This window comes from Pseudonaja textilis, chromosome 9 (genome assembly GCF_049901715.1).
Source record: "Pseudonaja textilis isolate UNSWEBS1 chromosome 9, rPseTex1.2, whole genome shotgun sequence".
Taxonomy (NCBI): Eukaryota; Metazoa; Chordata; class Lepidosauria; order Squamata; family Elapidae; genus Pseudonaja; species Pseudonaja textilis.
Genome location: NC_141998.1, coordinates 4,763,960 through 4,789,634, shown reverse-complemented (window position 1 = coordinate 4,789,634; position 25,675 = coordinate 4,763,960). Strand labels below are relative to the sequence as shown.

The 25,675-nt window shown below is 46.1% G+C and overlaps 2 protein-coding genes across 5 annotated transcripts in view; one reads left to right on the top strand and one right to left on the bottom strand.

The window, feature by feature from the left end:
• Positions 1 to 20,303, top strand: part of LOC113445895 (cell cycle and apoptosis regulator protein 2) — a 31,044-nt gene extending 10,741 nt beyond the window's left edge. For all 3 annotated transcript variants that reach the window (XM_087938648.1, XM_087938649.1, XM_087938647.1), the window contains 11 exons: positions 1,665 to 1,828; positions 6,251 to 6,425; positions 7,301 to 7,564; positions 9,286 to 9,516; positions 10,240 to 10,414; positions 11,133 to 11,212; positions 13,277 to 13,423; positions 13,533 to 13,644; positions 14,453 to 14,638; positions 16,205 to 16,410; positions 19,009 to 20,303. In XM_087938648.1, coding sequence (XP_087794774.1) covers positions 1,665 to 1,828; positions 6,251 to 6,425; positions 7,301 to 7,564; positions 9,286 to 9,516; positions 10,240 to 10,414; positions 11,133 to 11,212; positions 13,277 to 13,423; positions 13,533 to 13,644; positions 14,453 to 14,638; positions 16,205 to 16,410; positions 19,009 to 19,065 — 1,797 coding nt within the window. In that variant the 3' untranslated portion in view covers positions 19,066 to 20,303. The remainder of the gene's footprint in view (positions 1 to 1,664; positions 1,829 to 6,250; positions 6,426 to 7,300; positions 7,565 to 9,285; positions 9,517 to 10,239; positions 10,415 to 11,132; positions 11,213 to 13,276; positions 13,424 to 13,532; positions 13,645 to 14,452; positions 14,639 to 16,204; positions 16,411 to 19,008) is intronic.
• Positions 20,304 to 21,471: 1,168 nt separating this feature from the next.
• The window catches only part of BIN3 (bridging integrator 3), a 118,387-nt gene continuing 114,183 nt past the window's right edge, over positions 21,472 to 25,675 (bottom strand). For both annotated transcript variants that reach the window (XM_087938683.1, XM_087938684.1), the window contains one exon: positions 21,472 to 23,089. In XM_087938683.1, the coding sequence (XP_087794809.1) occupies positions 22,943 to 23,089 (147 nt within the window). In that variant the 3' untranslated portion in view covers positions 21,472 to 22,942. The remainder of the gene's footprint in view (positions 23,090 to 25,675) is intronic.

Genomic DNA, 25,675 nt, shown 5'->3' with positions numbered 1-25,675 from the left:
ACCTGGTTCTAAATGTTAATAAAACGAAGGAGATCATCGTGGATTTTTAGAGAGTTGGCATGGTCATACTCCACTCAGTATCAAGGATGCAGCTGCAGAAGTGGTCAACAGTATTAAGTATCTGGGGGTGCAGATAACTAACAATCTGAACTGGTCTCCACACGCGTCATCCTTAGTGAAGTGTGCAAACACAGCACCTGCGTGTCGAACGAGGAGAGCATATCTTTCTCCTTCTGGCCACTTATTGCAGAGGCACAACCGGGAACATTTTAACAAACTGCATCCCTGTTTGGCTTGGTGGTAGCAGATAGAAAGTCCCTACAGAGAGTGGTGAGGACAGCCGAGAAGATTATAGGAAGCTCGCTTCCTGTTATTCAGGATGCTCCTTATAAGCGCTATGTGCTTAGAGCTCGAAGCATTGTGAGACACCCCACACACCCACTTCACAGTCTGTTTCTGTTGCTCCCCTCTGGGAGGAGGTTTCCAAGTATTTCTAGCAGGACAACCAGATTCTGTAACAGCTCTGTTCCCTGTGCCATCTGTCTGGTACTTGCGAGATTCGTTTTTCTCGCCATGTACATACATGGAGACACCTGAACTAGACTGTGTTGTTTCTCTGTGTCATATATGTGGGTATATTGTTTCTCTGTGTCATATATGTGGGTATATGCATAATTTTATATGTATTTAGTTTGTCATGTTTATGTAATGTATATTGGAGGTGGAGACCTTCGAGAGCTGTATGCAACGAGAATTCATTTTCTCTTATTTTATTTTTATTTTTTTAAGTTTTTAAAAATGCTTCATTTAGCACAAAAGATTAAAATATACAAATATACAAGAATAAAAAAAGTAGTAATCATACAAATAGACATCAGCACAAATCGTATTTCTCTCTAATACATTTGATAGTGATTTAGGTAACTCATGACATATATTGGATGGCAAATGTTCCTTATCCCTAGTAAACTCAATACTATCTATATTATATATTATTTTATAGTCTCTTATTATTGGATTATAACTTGTCATTTTGTAAATAAATCCTTTATATAACTTATTCAATAAGAAAGAGAAATAAAACTTAATATTTTATTAATTCCTGTCATTAGACATATATGTAGTAATATGTTTCCTGAGTTCATTTTATACATTTTTTTTCTTACGGTCTATCCAGTTGTAGCATTTATCCCAAATCGAATAATATTCAGAATCATATTTCCCTTTTAGTTTTAGTGGAAGCCTTTCCATTTCAGCACATTCGTAAATTTTCTGAACAATAATGTGTATTGTTGGTAAGTTGGGCATTTTCCAAAATTGTGCCAGTGAGATTCGTGCCGCTGTTAGTATATGAATAATCAAGTACTTTATTTTTGAGAGGGTACTCACCTTCGATTATACCCAGAAGGCACAATTCAACATGTATGCCAATTAGCGTACATCCAAAGGGAGAATAAAGCGATCCTAATCTAACCTTAAAAAAGAAAAAAGATCTTCTAGTCCCCTCCATGTCTCCTCTGTCCTTCTCGGGGTTTGATCGACAAAGAGCAGTTCTGTCTGCAAAGCTTCCCTGGGAGCTTCCTCCACCCCCCCCACCCCCCCAAAATAAAATCTAAAGCAGGGGACCATTTGGTGTTTTGCCTGATCAGCTTCTCTTTCCTCAGTTCCTGCTGGGGAAGAAGGCAGAGGAGCTGCTTCTTGTGGGAGGAGAGTGGTCCCCTTCCCTGGATGGTGCCGACCCAGCTACGAACCCCACCGTCCTGATCCTCACAGCCATTCGTTGCGTCAAGGCCCAGATCGGCTTGGATTTGAGCCCCTGCATGAAGTGGTGAGTCTTGTGCCATTGAGCTGTGCCTTCCACCCCCCGTCCTTTTTGCTGTGGTTGTTGAGTCCGGGGATTTGTTGTGAACGGACAATGCAGGAAGCAAATTAGGGGCATCGTCATCCACTATTCCTTGCGCCTGGGAGTGACCTGCAGCTCACATTCCCTTCCGCCTTTTAACCCCTTTTGGTAGTCAGGAAAGATGCTGCCAGACTCCTGAAGTGATGGAGCGAGAGGCGGAATCTCTGCCTGTAAGGCTGTCCTGGCTCATTCAAGCAACTCTAAGCAAGAAGGTCCCACAGGTGTTTTTTTTTTTTTTCAAGAGGCCAATGGACTTTTCTGGTTTTTCTTTTGAAGACGTAACGCTCCTCATCCAAGAAGCGTCTTCAGCTCGGTTACCTCCATTGTGAAATTAATCTACCTTATTCTTTCATTGAGGGATGCACGCGGTGGCTCAGGGGCTAAGCGTGTTGGTCAGAAAGATTGGCAGTTCGGTGGTTTGAATCCCTAGCGCCGGGTCACGGAGGGAGCTCCCGTCAACTTGTCCCAGCTTCTGCCAACCTAGCAGTTCGAAAGCATGTAAAAAAACGTGCAAGTAGAAAAATAGGGACCCCTTGGGTGGGAAGGTAACAGCGTTCTGTGCGCCTTCGAAGGCGTTTAGTCCTGCTGGCCACATGACCACAGAGACGTCTTCGGACAGCGCTGGCTCTTCGGCTTTCTAACGGAGGTGAGCACAGCCCCTCCCCCCGAGCCGAAAATGACTAGCACGTATGTGCGAGGGGAACCTTTACCTTTACCTATTCTTTTATTGAGAAGTTGGAGCTGTGCTTTCTGCAATATGTTTTCTGCCCTGAGTCCCTTTCCTGACGAACCCAGGCGCAGGCTGTGGGGTGGGGTGAGTCTATGTCGCCTGCATCTCAAACTGAAGTGCAAATGGTTCCTGTAGTCCGTAATTTTTCTGGAAATCCATTCCTACTCCGGCGGCATTTGAACGGTGAGTTCATCCCAAAGTGCAGAGCTAAAAATCAGTAGAGATTCTCCGTTTTCCAGGTCATGTCAGTCGCAAAGGTGCTCCTTCAAGAGGCAACTGGACTTCCTTCGTTTTGTCTTTGAAGACGTTTCGCTTCTCATCCAAGAGGCTTCTTCAGCTCTGACTGGAGGGTGGAGAATGGAAGGACTGATACCCCTTGCAGACAGCTGGTCATTTGCATTCTGCAATATCAATCCTTCCATTCTCCTCCGCCCAGTCAGAGTTGAAGAAGCTTCTTGGACGAGAAGCGAAACGTCTTCAAAGAAAAACAAAGCCCAGCTGCCTCTTGAAGAAGCACCTTTGGGACCACCCTGATCTGAAGGACTAAGAGTCTCCGTTAGACACATAAGCAAGAATGTTGCATGGCACCCAGGTGTCAGGCCGTTACTGTATCATCACTTCCCATAATTTTTGAGGGACTCTGGTCCATGGACGCTGATGTGGCAGTACGTTTATCGGTCTTGAAAATGTTTTCCTTTATTTTGACTCCAAGGGGTGCATTAGAGTCCTTTGCCTTGTTCCATAGCCTCAAAAGGTAAGGAATAAATAGCCAGCTGGGCCACTAGATGGTGCATTTTGTAACAAATTGTGTTATTGCATGACACTCTACAAGAAAGATGCGGGGAGGGATTTTTTGAACTTTTCTGCCAAAGTCTTGCAGCCTTAGTTGGATCTGCATGACTGGATATCCAAAAAAACAACACAAAAGGAAGACTGGGTTTGCTTAAGAACAGGACTCCCCAAACTTGGCAGCTTTAAGACTTGTGGACTTCAACTCCCAGATTTCCCCAGCCAGCTGGGTGGGGAATTCTGGGAGTTGAAGTCCACAAGTCTTAAAGTTGTCTAATTTGTAGACCTCTGCTTTAGAGGATAATTTGTACCTCTGACATTAGAGGTTAATGTATATTTAGATTGCCTGAAAACAAATTGTATAAATTAAATAACATTTTTATTAGAAAATAAGATCAGCAGGAATCAGTAGATGGGAGTAGAGAGATACGGGGCCTAGAAGACAGACTTTGTGCAAGTTGTAGAGCAGACTTACAGAAATCTTTTTTTTAAAGAAAATTTTCTTTCTAATTATAATATTTAATTGATGTAAGGAATGTAAAAATAGGAGTAATGCTATCCGTAGTGTTTACCTTGTGTTATTTTAATTGCACTTCAACTGAAATAAATCCAAACCTGCTTTCCACCCTGCCCTGACTGCTTCTTAGAGTGTAGCATGTTGCCCAAAGGAAGAAAAAAAAAAGACCTTTGATTTGTACAAAATTGAGGGCCCTAAACAGATGCTCTGTTCTTTAATTGTAAGATTGTCTTTGCCTTTCTGTGAGCCAAGGGCACACTTTATTTTTCCAGCCTGCCGTTTATTTGTTTGTTTATTTATTTGTTGGCTTGTTTCACTTCCTCTTAATGTCTACCATTACCATTGCCAAGAGAAGGATATGGGTACCAGTATGAGTTGAGCTTTCTGACGGTGCCCAGGCAGGAGGATTTTGGTTGGTTTTGTGTCCCTGTGGGCTTTTCAGAGACGCCACCTTATCCTTCCCCGTCAGTCAAGCACCCTGGGCTTCTGGTTTTCTGGAGGTCTTGCACATGCTTTTGTGCATGAGCTCTTAGGAGCCAGAGAAGGCTTCACATGCTCTAACCTCCACCCAATCAGCAGTGAGGAAAAAGGCTGGAACTTGGAGTGCTTTGGTTTAGTTGGAAGGAGTACGGTTATATATAGCTTCCTTGTGCTAGATAACCATGGCAACCAAATTTATTTTGTGTAAATCAGGCTGCGCATGTGACTTGTTGGGGAAGCATCAGACTTGGGAAGAAAGGAATTGGGGGGCCCGTGAAGCATTGCCACGTGTGGCATTTCTCAGAAATCCATGCTCTCCGTTGTGTAGTAAGAGTCTGTTGCCTGAGGTTAATTCTATCTGGGCAGAAGTCCAGCCACAAGGAAGGCATAACTAACCTCCCCTGCCCCAATACTTGAGTCTCATTGAGGCAGATGTACAGCAGAGTATTGTTCCATGTTTACCTAAAGCGGGTGTGTCAACCCATGGCCCACGAGCCACATGTGGCCCTGGGCAGTTGGTAATGTGGCCCCACAAGATTGTATGAAAAATAAAAACAAAAGTAAGTTTGTTACTTAGGTACACTAAAGACTAAAACAAATGAAGGATGGTTCTGGGAACCATTTTTATGGTCGAGTGAAAAGAAGGAACAGAGGTGAGATGATAGTGCTCCAATCCTTGAGGGGCTGTCACAGAGAGGAAGGGGTCAAGTTATTTTCCAAAGGCCAGACAAGGAATCATGGATGGAAACTGAACAAGGAGAGATTCAACCTGGAAATAAGGAGGAATTTTCTGACATACCAATCAACCCATGGAACAGAAGTTGCCTTCAGAAGTTGTGGGAGCTTCATCACCGGAAGCTTTTAAGAGACTGGGCCGCCATCTGTCAGAAATTGTGTAGGATTTGTTGCTTGGGCAGGGGATTTGGGCTAGATGACCTATATAAGGTCCCTTCTATTCTATTCTAATTCTAATTCTATTTCTATTTCTATTTCTATTTCTATTTCTATTTCTATTTCTATTTCTATTCCTATTCTATTCTATTCTATTCTATTCTATTCTATTCTATTCTATTCTATTCTATTCTATTCTATCCTTGTTCCTGTTCCTACTCTACAATACTCTACTCTACTCTACTCTACTCTACTCTACTCTACTCTACCCTACCCTACCCTACCCTACCCTACCCTACCCTACTCTACTCTATCCTACTCTACTCTACTCTACTCTACTCTACCCTACCCTACCCTACCCTACCCTACTCTACTCTACTCTACCCTATCCTACCCTACCCTACCCTACCCTATTCTAATCATCAAATATTTTTAGCTCCTGCCAGGAAAGTCAGGGAGGATATGATAATAAATGCCTTCCAGTACTTGAGAGGCTGTCACAGAGAAGAGGGGATTGACTTATTCTTCAGGGCACCAGAGGGCAGGACAAGAAGTGATGGGTGGAAACTTGTTAAAAAGAGATGCAATGTAGAAGTAAGGAGAACGTTTCTAATAGAATAATGAATCAATGGAATAATTTGCCTCCCAGGACTGGGTGCTCCCATCATGGGAGGTTTTCCAAAATAGACAGCTCTTTGACCGGGCTGCTATAAATCTCTTGCCTTGGGTACTGGGTTGGACTATGTGACCTCCAAGGTCCCTTCCAGCCATACAGTGCTATTCAACCCCTTACAGGCCCTTTTGAGCACACAGCTCTGCATCCAGGCTGCCGTTGATCTCTGGCTGAACTCCCCCATGGGTGGGACTGACCCCTTTTGGGAAATGTTCATTTTTTTTTTTTTTGCTTTTATCTGAATTCTCTGCCCTTGATGTTCCTTAGGTACCGGTTGGCGGAGTTCAGGTACCTGCGTGAGGGAAACCCGTCTTACCAGGAGCAGACGGTGGTTTTCCTGCCAGATATTTGGAGCCTGATGCCATCCCTTGAAGAGTGGGAGACCTCGTGCAAACAGAAAGCCGAAAAAGCGGCAGCACCTTTGGAAGGAAAAAGCGAGGCGGTGAGAGTGGATTCGACCTGGGTCTGACCTGGTTTCATTTGAGCAGGAAGGAATTGGGGGGGGGGTCACTCTCAGATGATGGGTGGAAGGGAAGAGAGAGCCTTGGTGCCTAACCCATTTCTTCCCATTTATACATGGACTTGTTGTGTTTTATATCCGGCTTCCTTGAGATTTCCACAGATGGCATGTTTTGTGACCTTAGCTTTATTATGACCTCGGTTAGTTTAAATCAGGGCTCCCCAAACTTGGCAACTTTAAGGCTTGTGGACTTCAACTCCCAGAATTCTCCAGCCAGCATAGCAACAGCTGACTGGAGAATTCTGGACGTTGAAGTCCACAAGTCTTAAAGTTGCCAAGTTTGGGGACCCCTGGTTTAAATGGACAGCTGTGATTTGATTGTTGGCCTTGCCTTTAGATTGAAATCAGACATTCTTGGCTCTTGAGAGCATATTTCTGTTTAACGGGGTCAGGGGTTTCCCAACATCTGGCCACTTTTAGACCTGTAGATTGTAGCTGGCTGGGGAATTCTGGGAGTGGAAGTCCCACAAGTCTTAAAGTTGCCAAGTTTGGAGAGCCCTGAAATAGATTCAAGACATACAGCGTTTTTCTTGCTGAGGGTCACCCAGTTGGCTTTTGAGCAGAACACCAGTAGCTGCCTCCTAAAAGTTGGCCAGATCAGGGCCAAGAAGTCAATGAGAACCAAACGAAAAACTATAAATTTGATTTAATTTGTTCTCCTCTTCAAAACTTGTAATAGTTTTCTGGCTGAGTTACAGTATGGTGGCCACTTTTGGAAGGATTTTGGCTGGAGCCCTTGGATCTTCAACCTTCATATCACTGATGCTTTGCCTTCTAACAATGACGCTTCCAAACAGGTGGAAGAAACTGAACAGACCTCAGAACCAGCTGCGGACCAAGAAATGGAGGCCAGTGAGCAGGAAATGGACTCAGCTGTACCAGTCCCCGAGCTAGCTCTGGAGACGTCGACTTCTGAACCAGAGATCCCAGCTCCTCCACTGGAACCCGCCATAGTTGTTTACCCTCAGCTGGCACTGCAAAATGGGCAGCCCAGTTGCACCAACATCTCTCTTTACACTTTGCTTGAGTACAGAAGGCAGCGGGAGAAGCTCTCCTTTGAGGTAGGTTTTGTGGAAGTTCTCGGGGGTGTGTGTGTAGCTGGCCCCCTCATCTGGCTTGGCTCTGCCTGCTTAGATGCCCCCATCCGATTAGAAGGTTAGGTTCTGGGGGTGCACGATGATGTGAATTCCCCTGCATTTATGATTAAGATAGAAGAGAATATTTATAGCTCAGAGTTGAACTGTGGGCCCTCTGAGCTTTGTTTCCTTGCAGATGTTTCATTACCAAACTGAAATACCTAATTTGGTAATGAAACATCTGCAAGAAAACTACCAAGCACAGAGAGCACAAAGGACCTCGCATTTATGACAAAGCCTACTATTGGCTACTGCTACTAAGAAGCCGTTTGCATTTAGGTTTTCCCTCTCTTCCAGCCATAAGGTTGAATCAAGAGAGCTTGGAAGAGGTAGCGCCGTGTGAATCACCAGCAGAATAGGAGGAATACAAACAAGGGGTGGGGACCTTTGAAGACAGAGTAGAGTTGGAAAGTGGATTTTGTAGGGTCTGAGTATCAAGATGTTCATGATTTTTTAAAAATGCAGACATAAAATAAACTGAAATAAATCCTGTAGTAGAAGAAGTGGAAAATGCAATACATGTTAAAGCCAGAGATTACCTAACTATTATGGACTGGTGTACATCACCAACCCTTTCTCCTTAATGTCAGGGTTCCAGGTAACATACCTGTAGCACACAAAACTGAGGCAGGTAGTTTCCTCAAAGAATGAGTTTATTAGCTATGTCATATTGCACAGGCTTGGAAACCCGGCTCTTGAGTTTCCCTGGGGTTTTCACCTAATTAAAAATTTGTCACTTTCCCAAAACAACCAGTCACATGGTCCAGTCAGGATATTGTCCAGGTGCTAGGTGACTCCAGTCTGCTCCTCCCGAGCCCCACCCACAGGAACACCCTTGATTCTCGAGGGAAAGTATTTTGTTTTGACTACAATACCCCAACTATCTCTATTCCCCTTCCTGTCCCTCTTCTCCAGTGTCTCAGCTGTCAGGGGTCCAACAAATCCACCCTCATCCAAATCAAAACTCTCTAGCTACATCTCAGAAAAAGTAAATTGTTTTATTAGAAATTGCCATGTTGGCGCGTGGCTGGGTACAGCTGATACTAAATCACATCATACATTTCCCCCTTGACCCTGGTCTTTCCCCCACCCCCTGGATGTGACTTCCCCAATGAGACACATCCGTCTCCCAAGAGTCATCCATCATGCTCTCCAATAACCTCCTTACGCTCCGACAACTTTGGGCTACCGAGGTGATTATCTAGGCATTTCAAGAATGCCTTGTTTCCCCCCGATTCCCCTTTTCTGGCAGCTAAAAAGACTAAAGGAGTATCTTTTTAGTTGACATCAGTGCTGAAGTCTTCAAATGGCCTCAATTAGGTCAGCTTCAGGGTTGACATGTAGCACTGGGGCATATGCCACTGGATTGAGCCTCCCAACTTCCCAGTGCTGTTTCTGCCAATGCCGATGTCCCACCGGCCCACTCAGCACCTTCTCTTCTCGGTCTTCTCAGCCTCTGATGCCAGCATCCTATCGGAGCGTATCCCCTTCCAGCAGATTTCCACCTGTTGAATCCCCAATCTGTTAAAACCAGGCGTGCCCCGCATAGGTGTGTGGACGCTCAGCCTTTCCCTAGTTTAGGCCTCGAGATCTTTCCCAGCTTCTCGCTCCCTGATCTCTCTTGCTCCTTCTTCCCCCCTCCCGAGGTGGCAGTGATGGCAGAGGTTTTCCAGGAGATGCTCCAGCGGGATTTTGGCTACAAGCTTTATAAGGCACTCCTGGCCCTGCCGGAAAAGGAGGAGCCTCCAGAGGCCAAGAATCCCGATTCAGAAAAAGTGCCGAAATCTGAAAAGGAAGCAGAGAACGAACTGAAGGAGGAACCTCAGGAGAAACCCGGAACAGAAGATGCACCAGAGAGTAACCAGAAGGAAGTTCAAGTACGTCTATACAACTCTCCAGGCCTTACAGTACAATTGGGTGCCCCCCATCTTAGGCCAGTTGCTTCCTCTCCTCACCTTGTCTGACATTGCACGGTTTGCATTTTCTTCCGATTGTGAAGGATACCGTGTTTCCTCCCAAAATAAGACCCTGTCATATATATATATATATATTTTGCCACAAAAAAAGGCACCAGGTCTTATTTTGGGGGGGATGTCATCCGCTGACTAGCCTCACTTGTGCGTGTTTCCCCCCAGCCTCCTTTTCGCTGTCAGAGGCCTTCAGGAACTTCTTCTGCAGTCAACAAGGCTTTCCTGGAGGCCTCAGCAGCAGATAACAGACCTCTGGATCGATCCGGAGCTTTGTCATCAGCCACAGAGGCCTTCAGGAAAGCCTTGCCAGCTTTGCCATCTGCAGAAGAAATGGGCTGGCAAGGCAGGTGTTGGGGTGTGCAAGGCCTGGCTACACCTGTCCAAAGGTAAGTAGTAGGACAGCTCCACAACCTCCCCCATCCCGACCCTAGTTTAATTTTTACCCATCCACTCTGGAGTAGGATCTTCAGTAGGGCTTATTTTGGGGGTTGGGCTTATATTGGAAACACGTGTAAAAAATCAAGCTAGACTTACTTTCAGGGTAGGTGTTTTTTTTCGGGGAAACTGGGTAATAGATGGGTTTTTTTGGTGGGGAGGATGGCACAGATATTGTCCTTTCCATTCGTGCAGAAAGAGGGGACTGGGGAGGCCGAGAAGAAGCCCCCAAATCAAGATGGGGCCAATGCAACCAAGGAAGAGAAGGTCAGCATCAAAGCCGAAGTGAAGGATTCCACCGACGACCTCTGTGAGCTAAGCATGGAAGATGACCTTTTGCTGCTACGAGAGGACGAAGAGGAGGATTTTGGTAAGCAGCCTGGGAAGCGCAATACTGTTTCGTTTAACCTTGACTCCATGGTAAGGACACATATTAGCTGCAGAGAATTGCCCTAATCACTGTCCTTAGTTGTAGACAAGATGAAAGTCCCTTGGCTTTTCTCTGCGGGGAAATCAGGATTCCCACGTTTCTTTTCATGGCCTTCGGTCAGTCTTCGGCTACCTCAGGGCTGTCTCCAGACTGCGATGGTTTGGGGTGTTTAAAGGCATTTGTTGTACACTCAAGAGATGTTCGTCTGGCTAAGGACACTGAATGGATCCAGTCAGTGTCACGTTCCAAGTAATGTGCCCATTGAAAGCAGAATTCTGACACAGGTAGATCCTTCAAACAACATGTTTATGGACACACCGTATCAGCACAGCCGGTGAAAACCAACTCTTAGCCATTCCCGTGGTTTTCACCTAATTAAAAGAGCAAAAATCCCCCCTCCCATATGTCACCAATCACATTGTCCAATTAGGACGGATGGCAGGCTCCTTTCCTCCTTCAAGAGCCACCTGTTACAATGACCTTGGTTCCCACAGGAAAACTTTTTGTTTTGACTTGTTAGCCGGGCTGTCTATTTCCACCCTCCCTTCCCCACCTCAGGCTTCGTGGCAACTACGAGGCAGCACAAGATGGCTTCCGCCAGGCTCGCTTCAGAGTTGACAGTCAGCTTCTGAAGTAGGTCATGTTGCCTTCTCCACAGGTGTCAAGTTGGAAGATGCTGAAGTGAGATCCGTTGCATCCAACCAGTCAGAAATTGAGGTTTCCTCCCTTCCCGATATGGTTAGTGGCCAGCTCTTCTTCAAAGTTTGGTTTGCTTGTTTATGTCTGACTTTTCTTCAAGGATGTATCCTGCTTTAATTAGCTGTCTTGGGAAGACTGGGGTATAAACCATAGTATGTTTTTTGGGGAATGTTGCTGACTTTGTAACATACTAATTCTGGTGCCGGTTTCATTGAGATTTAATTCCATAAATCATCTTTAGCAGGCAAATTTGCACGAATTTATAAAGAGTGTAGATGGTGGCAAAATTATTTTCTCAGAAATTGGATTTTGTTCATCCTAGGCTAGGCTAGGTAATTGAGGGGAATCTCCAGAGGACTGATCTGTGCAAACCCCTAAATTCTAGAATGTAGGTATACTTTATATTTTTCAACACTGTAAAGACACATCAAGGGCCTCCCATATCTTTATTAATTTAATCACCCAGCTCAATATGATTCCTAGTTTGTGTTGATCTGGTTCACAGCATGTCAAACCGTAGCTTGCTTTGGGTTTTTCTTCGTTTCTTTCTTTCTTTTGATGATGTGCACAATGCTACATGTTAATCTTAGCACAGGGGTTTGCAACCTGCAGCTCTGGAGCCACAAGCGACTCTTTGGGCCCTCTGCTGCGGCTCCCTGTCGGCTGGCCACACCTCTGGCTGGTCCCTCCCCTCCCCGTCACTCCTCACCTGGCCTGGGAAGGTAAAGGTGATGGCAGAGGACGGAGATTGGCTCCATATTCCAGAGGAGGAGGTGACTGGGTGAGAGTGAGTGACATTGGGTTGGCCAAGCCCACCCAGCCACACCAGTTGTTAAATTATTGGCTCCTATTGTTTTCTTTTCTGTGGGAATCGGGTCCAAATGGCTCCATCTCAGTCAGGCACTTCCGTAATTCCTGCGGTTGCAGCATCAACACCTTGTTGGGATCCTCCGTTGATGAGTAGCGAAGTTGGGTCTCTTCTGTGAAATGCAGTCGATTGAAATAGTTTTCCAAGCAAAAAGTTAACAGAAGTGTAAACACCCAGTCAGAACAAGGGAGAGTCAAAACTGGCAATATCTCATTGCAGGAAAACCTATGCATGTGTACAAGGAGCAATTTAATGGTAATCTGTAATGTGTGTTTAAGGTTGCAGACCCCTGCCTTAGTGAATGAGTTTAGGAATCCTGGCTTAGGCTCATTTGTGACTTTTTGTTAGAAGTCCAGAATTGGACGTTTCCTGTGTTCTAAGAAAGGTCCTCTGAACTACACTCTCAGTCCCATCAGGCTTTATCTTGGGTAGCATCCGAGATTTAGTGCATTTTCCAATGAGAATTACAGGAAAGCAATAGCAAGAGCCCTTAGACTTATATACCGCTTTATAGTACTTTCCAGCCCTTTCTAAGCTGTTTACAGAGTCAGCATAATTGCCCCCAACAATCTGGGTCCTCATTTTACCCACCTCGGAAGGCTGGAAGGCTGAGTCAACCTGGAGCCTGGTGGGATTTGAACTGCCAAATCGTAGGCAGCCGGCAGTCAGCAGAAGTAGCTTGCAGTACTGCAATCTAACCACTGCGCCACAGAGGGTCCTTATGGTGCCCCAGTAACGTCACTGAACCCTGATAGTTGCTGCTGACGGAGAATCATTTTATAGCTTGTCTCAGCAATGTGACCAGTGATAAATGCGTATTGGGCATCTGTTTTGTTGTTGCCACTGGTGGCTTGGGGACCTCAAGTCTATAAAGTTGGCATCTGGACCAGTGAAACGGAGCACAGAGTGAGATTATCTCCCTTTCTCTCCCCCCTTTAATATATATATATATATATATATATATATATATATATATATATATATATATATATATATATATATATATATTAAAGGGGGGAGAAAGGAGATAATCTCACTCTGTGCTATATATATATATATATATATATATATATTTGTTTTCTTAAGTTTTCATGGTACTTACATGTATGGCATTCAGCTTTGTTTGGGTATTTTCCCACGTCATTGTAGTTGTGCTTTTAAAGTTGTAGCAATGTTTCGGCAGAATCTCATCTGCCATCATCAGGCTTCTGTATATTTATATATACCACACTTAGCCCAGAGAGTTGGACCCAAGCACCGTGTTGCCCTTGGATGCCCTCCTTGCCTTTGTTTACTTCGACTTGAATTTCTGCGGCTACCTGCATAGGAAGGATATGGACAAGATCCTGCTCACCTTGGGACTGCACCTCTGCAAAGAGCAGGTGAGCGTGGAAAGGAGCTGGCCTCTGCCCTCCGGACCCCGTGGGCACGGCGGTTTCTTTGCGGCATTTCCCAGGGCCGCTCCTAAGGGGGGGTCTCATCTGCTGGTAGGTGAAGCGCTTGGTGAACAGGGTGGTGACGCAGTTTGTGTGCCGTTACCGCAGCCTGCGCTACAGCCGGCAGGAAGGGACGGAGGCAGGCCTCGGAGAGGAAGAACTGGCAGGTGAGTTACAGGTATGGGGTGGGAAGGGACTTTATATGGGCCATTCGGGGTGGCTTGCCACGACAGCTTGCTTTCTTTGAGTTAGGCTTGCTCCAGTTGAGCAATGGGTTTTATGGAGCCCTCTGTCTGCCAGGAGGAGGTCTGGATGGGGGGGGCGGCAGGGTGGTGGTGGCGTGTCTTAACATTTGCGTCTCCTCCCAACAAAATACAGGTAGTCCTTGACTTACAACAGTTCATTTAGTGACCAAAGTTACAGCGGCACTGAAAAAAGTGACTAATGATCGTTTTGCTGCCCTTAAATGACCACTGCAGCATAGCCCAAGGGTCAGGTCATCCAAATTCAAACCCTTGGCAACCGACTCATATTTATGACGGTTCCCGGGGTGTGTGTGTGTCATGTGATTTCCCCCTTTGCAACCTTCTTGACGAGCCAAGCCAACGGGGAAGCCAGACTCACTTAACAACAGGGACAAGAAAAGTTGTAACCCAGGGAGGAGAATCCATTGGCCGTTGTCTCGCTTAGCAAGGGAACTTGGGGGGCTCAGTTGTGGTCATAAGTCAAGGACTTACCCTTGTCCCAGGTATGTGAGGATTTCCTTCACGGTAACTCCTCCCACTCAGATGCGGCTCGCTTTGGGAAAGGAGAATTCTCTCTCAGGATGGGTCAGTTGGTGAGGGAGAGAATAACGCTTCAGCCCTGCAGCGGGGAACGGATCCATGTGTATTTTTCCTCCCTTTTGCTCCCCCATTCCCAAAATCAAGGTGTTCTTGATTGTCAAGCGGGATAAATGCGATTTTCTTCTTGCAGGCAACCTCCATTTCTTGCGCCCATCGGTTTCTTGCACCAAATCTACCCGAGAGCCTCAGTCTACCAATTTGATTCCATACAATGGGGCTGTCCTTAATGTGAGCAAGCTCCTGGAAAAGGCAGAGCAGACAGAAAACAGCCGACTCTACCTGGAAAATAAAATCCATACCCTGGAGCTAAAGTTGGGTGAGTGCTTGTGGAGGAGGCTTGATAGACTGAATTCACCTACAACCAGCCACCACGGTTCCTGGCAGTTCACCTTGATTACCACCTGTACTTATGAGGAGCTGCTTCGATCGATCAGCTGTATGTTCTGGGTTAACCAGATTTTAGGCTGCTAATTGGCAGCAAAACCAGATTTTAGGTGGCAGTCGGCAGCAAAAGGATGCACTTGCTGCCATCTAGTGGTCATTAGGAATTTTGCAGTCTAACTCGACGTGTTTCCCCCAAAATATGACCTACCCTGAAAGTAAGTCCTAATTAAGACCCCGCCAACTCCAGGCTGCACGGGTAAAAATTAAGGTAGGGTGAGGATGTGGGGGCCACTACTTACTTTCAGACAGTTGCAACCAGGCCTCACACACCCCGACACCTGCCTTGCCGGGCCATTTTTTCTGCAGCTGGCAAGACTTTCCTGTAGGCCTCTGCAGCCGATAACAGCTCAGGATCGATCCAGACCTCTGTTATTGGAGCTCTCCCTCCAGGAGAGAGCCTTACCGGCCTTTCTTGCTGCAGACGTTCCTGAAGGCCTCTTGACAGTGAAAAAGAGGCTGAGGGCAACATGCACAAATGAGGTGAATCAGTGGATGAAATGTCCCTCCTCGAAAGTAAGACCTGGTGCCTTTTTTGGTGACAAAAAAAATATATAAGACAGGGTCTTATTTTGGGGAAAACACAGCATATACGAAAGCACGATTCAAGCCCAAAATATTGTATTTATTGGGCACACTCTTGATTGCATGCAAGGGGTACCAAACACGCATGTATTATGTATTATAGAATTGAATGGCTTCCTGAGCAAGAACTGAACGTCCATTCTGGGCAGCGGATGTGGAGTGAAAAGAGTGGGACTCTTTTAAGGGGAACTGAGAGGGAATCAACTTCTATCTGCACGAACATCCAGAAAATGGAGATTTATTTATTTAGAAAATTTACGTAGCCGCCTACTTGCTCATAGCGACTCTAGGCAGCTTACAAAGGGATAGATGCATATTGAGAGTGGCAGGCGACAGACAGGCCCATGCATTTAAAATACCCTCCAGAGGTTTGGAAAAGAGCCTCGGTGGCGTGGTGGTGAGGGTGCAGTACTGCAAACTACTTCTGCCGACTGCCAGCTGCCTGCAATTTGGCAGATCGAATCCTACCAGGCTCGAGGTTGACTCAGCCTTCCATCCTTCCAAGGCGGGTAAAACGAGAACCCAAATGGTTAGGGGCAAGAGGCTGACTGTAAACCGCTTAGAGAGGGCTGGAAAGCACTGGAAAAGCAGTATATAAGTGTAAGGGCTATTGCTATTGCTAAAATGTATCTGTAGAATTGTGAAAGTCAAAGGTTCCTGCCCTGAAATCTGCCCCCCCCCTGCAGATTCCATACTTACAGATTACCGTAATTGCTCTTTGTACATAAATCGGTTTTCCTCCAATGAGAGACTGCCAATTTTGGCTCTCCCTTGTTTTGACTAGTTTGACTTACACTTCTCTCCTCTCTCTTAACATTTTGCTTGGAAAACAATTTCAATCGACTGCATTTTGCAGAAGAGACCCAGCTTCGCTTCTCATCAACGGAGGCTTCCAACAAGGCGTTGACGCTGGAAGTGCAGGAATTACAGAAGCGCCTGACTGAGATGGAAGAGCAGTCGAAAGCATCCGAAAAGCAGAAATCCCAATTTCAAAGGCTGCTACAGGAGAATAAAAAGCGCCTGGTTCCTTTGCAACTGGAAATCCAGAGGATAATTGAGAAGGTAGGCTGACCATTGAACCCAGTGGAGCTTTTATAGTAAATCTAGAGTGTTGATCTTCAAACAGTTATGGCTTGATGGATCTAGAACTGGACCCCTGCTCAGAGACTCCTAGGCTGTGTGGGCAGTTCTGCAGCTCTTAGTAGAGAGTGGGAAAACTCTCATCCCTTTGGAAGGACGCCTTGGGAACCTAAGAAAATTCAGGTTCTCTGAAGAACTGATGGTTAAAATAGGGCTTCCAGATCGGGTGTGATTGAACAGAAGTCAATCTGTGATAATTCGGGGCGTGGCGCAAAGGCAACACAGGCAGAATAATAAGTAGGGGTCTCTATTAGCTCCAACTTTGCCCCCAATGTCCCAGTTACCTGCCAGTCAGGAGAAAAACTCTCCCAGGAACCGATATTCCAGTCCAAAACATTATAAACAGAAAACTTTAAACTATGAATTCAGCAAGACAAGATAAGGTAATAAATCTGGCAGGGCAAGATAAGGAGTTCCAGAAGTGAAGTAACATGGCAGTAAATCAAACCAGGTGGGAGGATGCCAGGAACCCACATAGCAGCATCCAACATGAGATAAACTTTGTTTCCAACAAATGCCCCTCCCAAACTGCCTCTCCTTCAAACTCCCTTCCCAGGTGTGCCTTGTGAAGGGAATCAGGGCCCTTTCCTCCCCCATAAGCCACGCAACCCACGTTGCTCTCTTCTTAGTTCCTCCCTGCGTGCCCTAGGATGAAGAAGGGGTGGGCCTGGGTCTTCCTCTGAACTCCCTCTCCCTTGTTCTACCTCTCCCCTGCTCTGCCCAGCCGGACTTGCCCTTCCCCAGTTTCCTCCTCAGCCAATGGATTGAGACTCCAATGAGGGTATGACACACACAACTCCATTGACTTCAGTGTGCTTAAGACAACAGGCAAATATGACAGCTGTGGCCTCCTTGGATTTTTTGTTCATGTTGGTCAGTGGCATTGCTATTTCGAACTTGGCCCCAGACGACCTGCTTAAAAAAGACAGAAAATGAGGGTATTTGATTTTGTCCCTCTATTGGACAATACTTTAAAATAGTTCATATATGCTGGTCTGTCAAAGTAAAATTACAATTTTGTTAGGTTTTGGTCCGGAATATGTCAAACGTTGCTACCTAGACAAGTTTCTCCCATTTGGGGGAAGACGGTGGGCATTTTTCTTTCCGTTGTTTTTGGAGAGCAATGTGTTGCTACTGCTACAAAATAGATGTGACGCAGAAAAAAATGAAAAATTGGTGGTGTTGCTTCCCCAAATCTCTCTAGCTTCACACAATGCTCCCTGCAGCACCCTTAAAAATATTCCTCTGGGATGGTAAGGCCTACCTAAATAGAAGCCTGGATAGCAGCTGGAATTTCTTTCTGTGTCTGTGTTGGGGTTTGCAGGAGTTGTCAAAACTAAATTGAGTTGATGCTTCGCTTTGCAACATTGTAGGTCTCATTTATGCTGGGGTGAGGAGCATGACCAATGAGGTTGGGAGTCTGGTGGGCTATCCACAAAGGTGTTTGGGGGAAGACCTTGGCACCAAAAGACACCAAATGGGGGGATCAGGGTTTTAGTAATGCTGCCCAGGTTTTTTCCCCTCTGTGCAACTTTTTCCAAGAGCAAATTTCCACCTGTGGAGAAATCACGAAGTTTTTTCACATTGCGGCTGCAAAAAAAAATCAGCTATGAGATTGATCTATTTTTAAGACAGCCTCTCACAGAAGTGTGATGAAGAGGTGAAAATCTTTCTCCCAGGGATTTGGGGAGAGGGAACCGTTAAATTACATACTTTCTCCAGTCGTGCCTGAAATAATGATGCATCATGTGACTGCTTGGGACATAAAGAGAATCAGTCCAGACACTGCTCTAAACGAAGGTTTTGACAGCTTAGTGCAGTGGTGGCTAACCTTTTTGGGCTCCTGTGCCAAAAATTGTGTGCCACCCTCGTTGTCCCTTTACCTGCACTGCGCAACACAACTTATTTTTGGCCAGTTTGAGGCCTTTTTTGGCCTCCCAGAGGCTTCAGGAAGGCTTCTGCAGGCTTTTCAGGCCGAAAATTAGGCCTGTTTCATCACTTCCCATATTTCCGGAAAAAACAGGAAGTGATGAAACGGGCCTAGTTTTGAGCCTGCAGAAGCCTTCCTCAAACCTCTGGGAGGCCGAAAAAGGCCCCAAACTGGCTGAAAATCAGCTGTGAGGCACGCACATGCGCAGTGAGGTATGCCACCTGTTTAGTGTGCCACAGGTTTAGTGTATCAAGAATTGACACACGATGATCAGGATTATGGCTAAGCAAACTATGGCAATGAGTTCAAACCAAGGTATTTATAGTTGCTGAAAGACAAACTGATCAGGCTAGAGTAACGGCCAAGAGAATTGGAAGGGAATCTTAGGGGTCTTCTAGTCAACTTCCCGGTCAAGCAGGAGACCTCGTACCATTCTGGACAAAGGGGCTGTCCGATCTCTCCTTGAAGATTTCCAATGGAGCCTCCATCGCTCATGGAGGCGGCCACTGCTCTGATTGTCAGGAAAGACCATGAACCGTCTTTGTCGTCACTGTTTCCCCCTTCCTCTCCCCCACCTCTCTCTCTTTCAGACCAATAACTGCTTAGAGAAAAAGGAAGCTACGTCGCCCTCCGTTTCCAGCAACTGATGGCTCCCCAGAGATCTGGGCAGGTGGAACGATCAGTACACCTTTGGTTTGATGTTTTGGGGCTGTGAGTTAAGCGGCTTTCGTGGGGTGGGGGAATTGGGTGTTAAAGCCTTTGAAACCATCAACTTCTTTGCCACCATGTGAAAGGCTGCAGCAGCCGGCTTTCATCCTCAACCACCCCTCCTCACCCCAGGCTTTGGGGGGGGGGGGAGAAGGGCCACCAATCCCACATCTGCTGGAAACTCCCCCCTCCTTCTTGTTTAAAGAAATACCCGTTAGGTAGGCATTTGGATGGTCTCGTGTCCGAGGGCAGAAGCGACAGGGTAGGTATTTCGGGCTGTTGGCCAAGAGCAAGCCTTGGGTTGGGCACGTCCGCTCCGTCCCGAGAGCCATGCAGGTCCTGACTGCTCCAGGCATCGCTAGCCTCTTTGCGCTGCTGCATGGGGATGTTTTTAAGCCCCTTCCACTTCCTGTCCCCTCTACGTCCAGCTTGAGGGGGGGGGTGGGGGTTGGCCTTCTGCCTGCCTTGGGCCAGCTGGTGCCTGGGGCGGGGCAGGGGGGGGCAGATGGCAATGATCTCCTCGCGGCTGGCAGGTTTTCTTCTGCTAGCCCTCGGCCAGCAGCTCCTGCCCCTGCCTTTTCTGGGCCGTGCATTCAGAGCGGCTTGCTAGCTCTGCTCGGGTGCTGTGGCTGGAGCGCGAACACCATACCCACTTGGCCCAGCATCTTAGCCATTTTAAGAAAGAAAAACAAACGCACACCACGAGGCTCTCTTCCTCCTCCTCCTCCTCCTCCACCCCCTAGTCATTTTACTTGCTAATCGTAGCTCGGAGAGCTCTGGGACCCATTGAGTTTTTTTTTTCCATCAGTAGCCTTCCGACAAAAGTGAAACTCCCCTTCAGCGGATCTGAGTTTTTGAGGGTCTGGGATTTGGGCAGCAGGAAGGTCCGCTGAACTTCCAGTTGGGAAGGCGGTAGTGCCCAGCTGGGACAGCTAGAGGCCATGGGTTTCCTCGGGGGTAGACTTTAGCAGAGTAGCTGGTGGGCCTATGCAAAGCAGTGGCCGGGCTCAAGCCTTCCTCCAGTAGGTGTTCGCTGCAATTTGCCCCGGCCGCCTGCTCTCCCACCCTCAGGTGGTCTGTCACTTCTGAATGTGTTGCTTTTAGTCTGTAAATGTGATAACAACTTGTATTTAACTGGCCAAGTTACTTTTATAAAAGTCTCTTCCTCACTTGGAAATGTGCTTTGCCTCATCTTCTTTTTTTGCGCCCAGACGCAGCTCTCGGGCTCTGCCTTTCATTCCACGCACACACACAGCTGGCATGCGGCCGCTCAAGGGGTCGCTTGGGTTGATTTAGGGAGGCAGCCGGAAAAAAGCACAATATTTGAGAACTCTGTAGAGATTCTCCGTCCTCCAGGTCATGGCTGTCCCAAAGGTGCTTTTTTTTTTTCAGGAGGCCACTGGACTTTCTTGTTTTTTTCTTTTGAAGATGTTTCGCTTCTCATCCAGGAAGCTTCTTCAGCTCTGACTGGAGGGTGGGGAAGGGAAGGATTTATACTCCTTGCAGACAAGCTGGTCATTTGCATCCTTTTAGAGGGTGGTTGAGGCCGCTTGGAGCTTTATCTGTGTCCTCAGGGTCACCTGACTGGTGCTCTTGGTTCCTGTAGTCTTCAGTTTTTCTCTCTGGAAATCTGTTCCTACTCCCACACTATTCAGGTGACCCTGAGGACACAGATAACCTCCAAGTGCTTCAATGACCCTCTAAAAAGGATGCAAATGACCAGCTGTCTGCAAGGAGTAGAAATCCTTCCATTCCCCACTATCCTGTCAGAGCTGAAGAAGCTTCTTGGATGAGAAGCGAAATGTCTTCAAAAATAAAAAACAAGAAACTCTATTTGCCTTCTGAAAAAGCACCTTTGAGACAATATTTGAGAAAGTGCTATGGTGTAGTTTACAAATATGGGGAAAGAAAAACCAATATAGTACAAGCCTTCCAGGCTGTTTTGTTGTCATGTTTACAAGAGTGGTTGAGTTTGGCCGTAATTAATAACATGTTGCCCATACTTCAACTCTTAAAATGCATGTAATGTGACCTAAACAGAGAATGTCAAGTTATTTCTGGCTGCCTTCAAACAGCTTTGCAAAATTAACTAGGCAGCTTCATGTATCAGTCATCAGTAATGGGTGCATCTCTACTCTGGTACACAAAGAAACAGAGTCAAATAATCCAATAAGATAATTTTTTTTTTGAAAAAATAAAATTAGAAGTAGGGGTTACAGAAGAACCAAAAGAATCATCTACAATAGTCTCATTAATCATAATTAAGACAGGCAAGACAACAGTTGGAAGGCACCAATAAAAACAAACCGGGAGTTAGTCCAGGAAAATAAAGGCAAACCTGCATTCCTGGCTAGCCACCACCAAGAGGAAGAACATTTTATTAGTTTAAATCTCAGCCACCTTTATATGATGGCCAAAGGATTTCACCAACCTGCTGAGGAAACAAATTGCTTTCCCTGTAAATAATATCTCAGGAGTGAAGTACCTGCACAGGGTGCAAAGTATAATATTCATGTAGATTGTATCAAGGGAAGTTATAATCTGTGCCCTTTCCTCTTCTTCCAAAATCACAATTGATGCTTCTAAGAATTATATTACATTCAGTAGGATTAAGCTACTTTACCAATCCGTTTTTAAAGGATGCCACTATGTTGAGACGGCTTTCAATGCCACGAAAAGACACAAACCAGACAAGGACCTCTCACAGAATGAGGCTTCAGTGCAATGATGACATTCCTTAAACACCAGAAGAGTGTGTGTGTGTGTGTGTATTTCTTGGAGTAACTACACTCAATGAGGATGCCACTCACAATTCAGCTGTCAGATGGACCCCGATTTCAGAAAGACTGAATTAAAAAGCTTGTTCGCTTATCATTTTATAAGGGTCAATTCTTCCATTTTTTTTTCCAAACTCCACAAACCTCTCAACGCAGGACTCCATATGAGAATCTTGCCATGTTGTCATTAATAGAATACCAGAATTGGACCTTGGAGGTCTTCTAGTCCAACCCCCTGCCTAGGCAGGAAACCATACCCCACTTCAGACAAATGGCTATCCAACCTCTTTTAAAAAACTTCCCGTGTTGGAGAGGCAACTGATGAATTGTTCTAAGTGTCAGTAAATTTCTCCTTAGTTCTAAGTTGCTTCTCTCCTTTATTAGTTTCCACCTGTTGCTTCTTGTCCTGCCTTCAGGGGCTTTGGAGAATAGCTTGACCCCCTCTTCTTTGGGGCAGCTCCTGAGATACTGGAACATTGCTATCATGTCATCCGTACTCCTCCTTTTCATTAGACGAGTCCACAGTTCCCCAAACTTGGCAACTTTAAGACTTGTGGACTTCAACTCCCAGAATTCTCCAGCCAGCTGGAGTTGAACTCCACAAGTCTTAAAGTTGCCAAGTTTGGGGACCTCTGAACTAGACATACCCAGTTCCTGCAACCGTTCTTCATATGTTTTAGCCTCCGGTCCCCTAATCATACAGATAAAAGACATTCAGGATGTAAAGAGCCAGCGGCAAATAACAATTTAGATTAAAACAGGTGGACAAGGATTGGTGGATTAACAGGTGAGTTAAAACAAGGGTTTATAAAGCAAGGCTCTCCAACAGTGGTAACTTTAAGACCGGTGGCCTTCAACTCCCAGAGTTCCTCAGCCTGAGGAACTCTGGGAGTTGAAGGCCACCGGTCTTAAAGTTGCCACAGTTGGAGACCTCTGCTTTAAAGGGTTCAAGCTTTCAGAAATCGGAAGTAATATTCAACTTCCTGTCTTCATCCACTCCGTCATCAGCTGTCACCACGAAGGATTCATAAGCCGGAGATCAGTCATCCGCCACGATGGAGAGGGCCCTCAACTCGTTGAGCTTGGCTTCGCTCTCTTTTTCTCTCTGCTCATCCGTTAAGTCAGGCTCATCAATCTGTTCTGTTAATTCGCCAAATATTTTGTACATTTCGGTGTAATATACAACCTGGGGGGAGAGAAAATAGGAATCCTTTAGGAACATATCCATCTGTTTTAGCCATCCTACCTCACCATGAGAAAACATCAACACAGGATTTTAATACTTTTTGATTGGAATCGGGGTGGGGTTGTTGTTTTTTGGTTAAAAAAAAAAGATGTCAAAATGATTCATTACAACACCAGTTGAGTCTTGCCTAAGGTTTTTCTTTGAAATTGCAAAAAGATGAACGTTCAGCCTTCTATACAGCTACTGTTATGAAAATGTCACACGCTGGATGTAGACAAATGTTTGAAAAGTGTGTGATCTAGCACAGCGGTTGCCAACTGATGGGCCGTGAGAAAACTTTGATGGGCTGCAGAAAAATCTCACCCCTAGAGCACCCCCACAAAGCAATTAATCCAGGCTGCCCAGAAACACAAGGCTGTGCAGCCCACATGTTGCGGGAACCTTCCCCACCCACTCATTCCTTACCCGGTAAACTTGCCTGCTAAATTGCTATTTTTCCTTTTTCCAACCATCAGCTGTTCTGCTGTGCCGGAGATTTAGATTAGCTAGGAAGCAGGAAATGGTTGGATTTCTTGCTTTCTAGCTAGTCTTTAGATCTTCGGCTCTGCTTTCAGTACAGCCGAACCTCCCTTAAAAATGAAGGTTTGCTTGTAAGCAAATTCAGTGCAGACTCACGGCAAGCAAATTTGACAGACTGAACTAGCCGATGGCAGATAGATAGATCCCTGAATGATTCTGTGAGCAACTCAATCTGCCTGCCTGTTTTGCCTGATTTTGGGTAAAAGTTGCTCTTTATTTAATAAAAAAATCAATATTTGTATAAGTATTTATAATATTTACATACAAGCCATGCCCAGCCAGTCACATGACCACCAAGCCACGCCCACGAATTAGGCCACGCCCACAGAACCGGTTAGTGGTCCCTGGGATCTAAAATTGAGTTTGATAGTCCCTGAGGTTCAAAAGGTTGGCGACTCCGGATCTAGCACACAACTCCTTCAAAATAAACTGGCCCATTTTCCTAGCCGAATTGCAACACTGGAAGCAGAGGCAAATATTTTTTTATGTTTTCAACATCATTCCCAGAAAAGAATTTTACTAGACAACTTGAAAGGGTTAGTAGTAATAGATGCATAACAAGCAGAACTCCGAGGCAGGTAAATTCCTCAAAGAACAGCTTTATTGCATATATCATATTGGCACAGGCTGGTGAAAACCGACACTGAAAGGTTTTCACCTAAATAATAGTAGTAGTTTTCCCCCTTCCCCAATCAATCAGGTACATGGTCCAATCAGGATACAGTCCAGTTGCTAGGTGACCTCCTCCCCCTCCTTCCAAGTACCTGCTGGGATGTCCTTGGTTCCCAGGAGAAAGTATTTTATTTTGGCTATTACATCCCAATTATCTCTACTCCCCGGGTCCAGTGTGGCAACTCTGAAGCCTCAAAATGGCCTCAGCCAGGTCAGCCTCAGAGTTGACCGCTAGATTCCATCATCGTGTGTGTGTACATGTGTGTGTGTGTACGTGTACGTGTTTGTGTGTAGAGGGGGAACCTGCGCTCCTGCTGCTGGCTTTCCATCCCTTCCTCCTTTCCCGAAAATGGAGGGAGAAAGGCTCCTGATCACCCCCGGCTGCCAAATTACACCTGAAAGGATCCATTCACTCGGCTGTGCTCAGGTAGCAGTAGAAGCCCCTCTTCCTACACCAGGGGTCTTCAAACTTGACAACTTTTAAGACTTGTGGACTTCAACTCCCAGAATTCCTCGTGTTAGCTGAGGAATTCTGGGCGGTTAAGTCCACATGTCTTTAAACTTGCCAAGTTTGGAGACCCTTGGCCTACACAGTCGAGGGAAGCGACAGGGGAGTTGTGAACTCTGACCCTTTTAGGACATTATTGGGGGAAGAAGAGTTTTCCCCCCTAAACCCGCGATGGAGAGCCTATGACACGCATGCCAGAGGTGGCATACAGAGCCCTCTCTGGAGGCATGTGAGCTTTTGCCCCAGCTCAGCTTCGCCATGCATGCATGAGCGCACCTCCCAGCAGCCAGCCGGTCTTGGGGGCTCTGGCGCGCATGCGTTGGACACTTGGTGCCGAAAAGGTTAGCCATCACTGCCCTACACCAAGCTACCTTTAAAGCTACGGGAGAAGAGGCCCATGCCCCAGAGAATCAAACCAGGGAGTTTCTCCTAACCCTTAAGAGAGATTTCACTGGCAGCCAACCATAGGATTTTTCACAAATGCTGGCTGATCCCGTCCACACCCCCACGACAGAGCTATTCTTACAACGGTTTTCTAAATGGATAGCCAAAGGGGGCAGGGACCTATCCCCCCCCTCAACCATCCAAGGCCACCACAAGCGAGCAAAGAGCCGGGGTTTAAAGCTGACGATACTCAGCCTTGTTTGCATGGAGCTTAACTCACTAGATCACACTGCCTTGCTACGACTCTCCCTTTTTATGCATGATCCCCATGGCAACCGGAAAACGACAGCATATGCTCAGAATCCCAGCTTTTCCATCGCGGTGATGCTTGCCCCATTGTCATCTGGCACAGGGGATGATGAATATTCCCATCTGCAAACTCA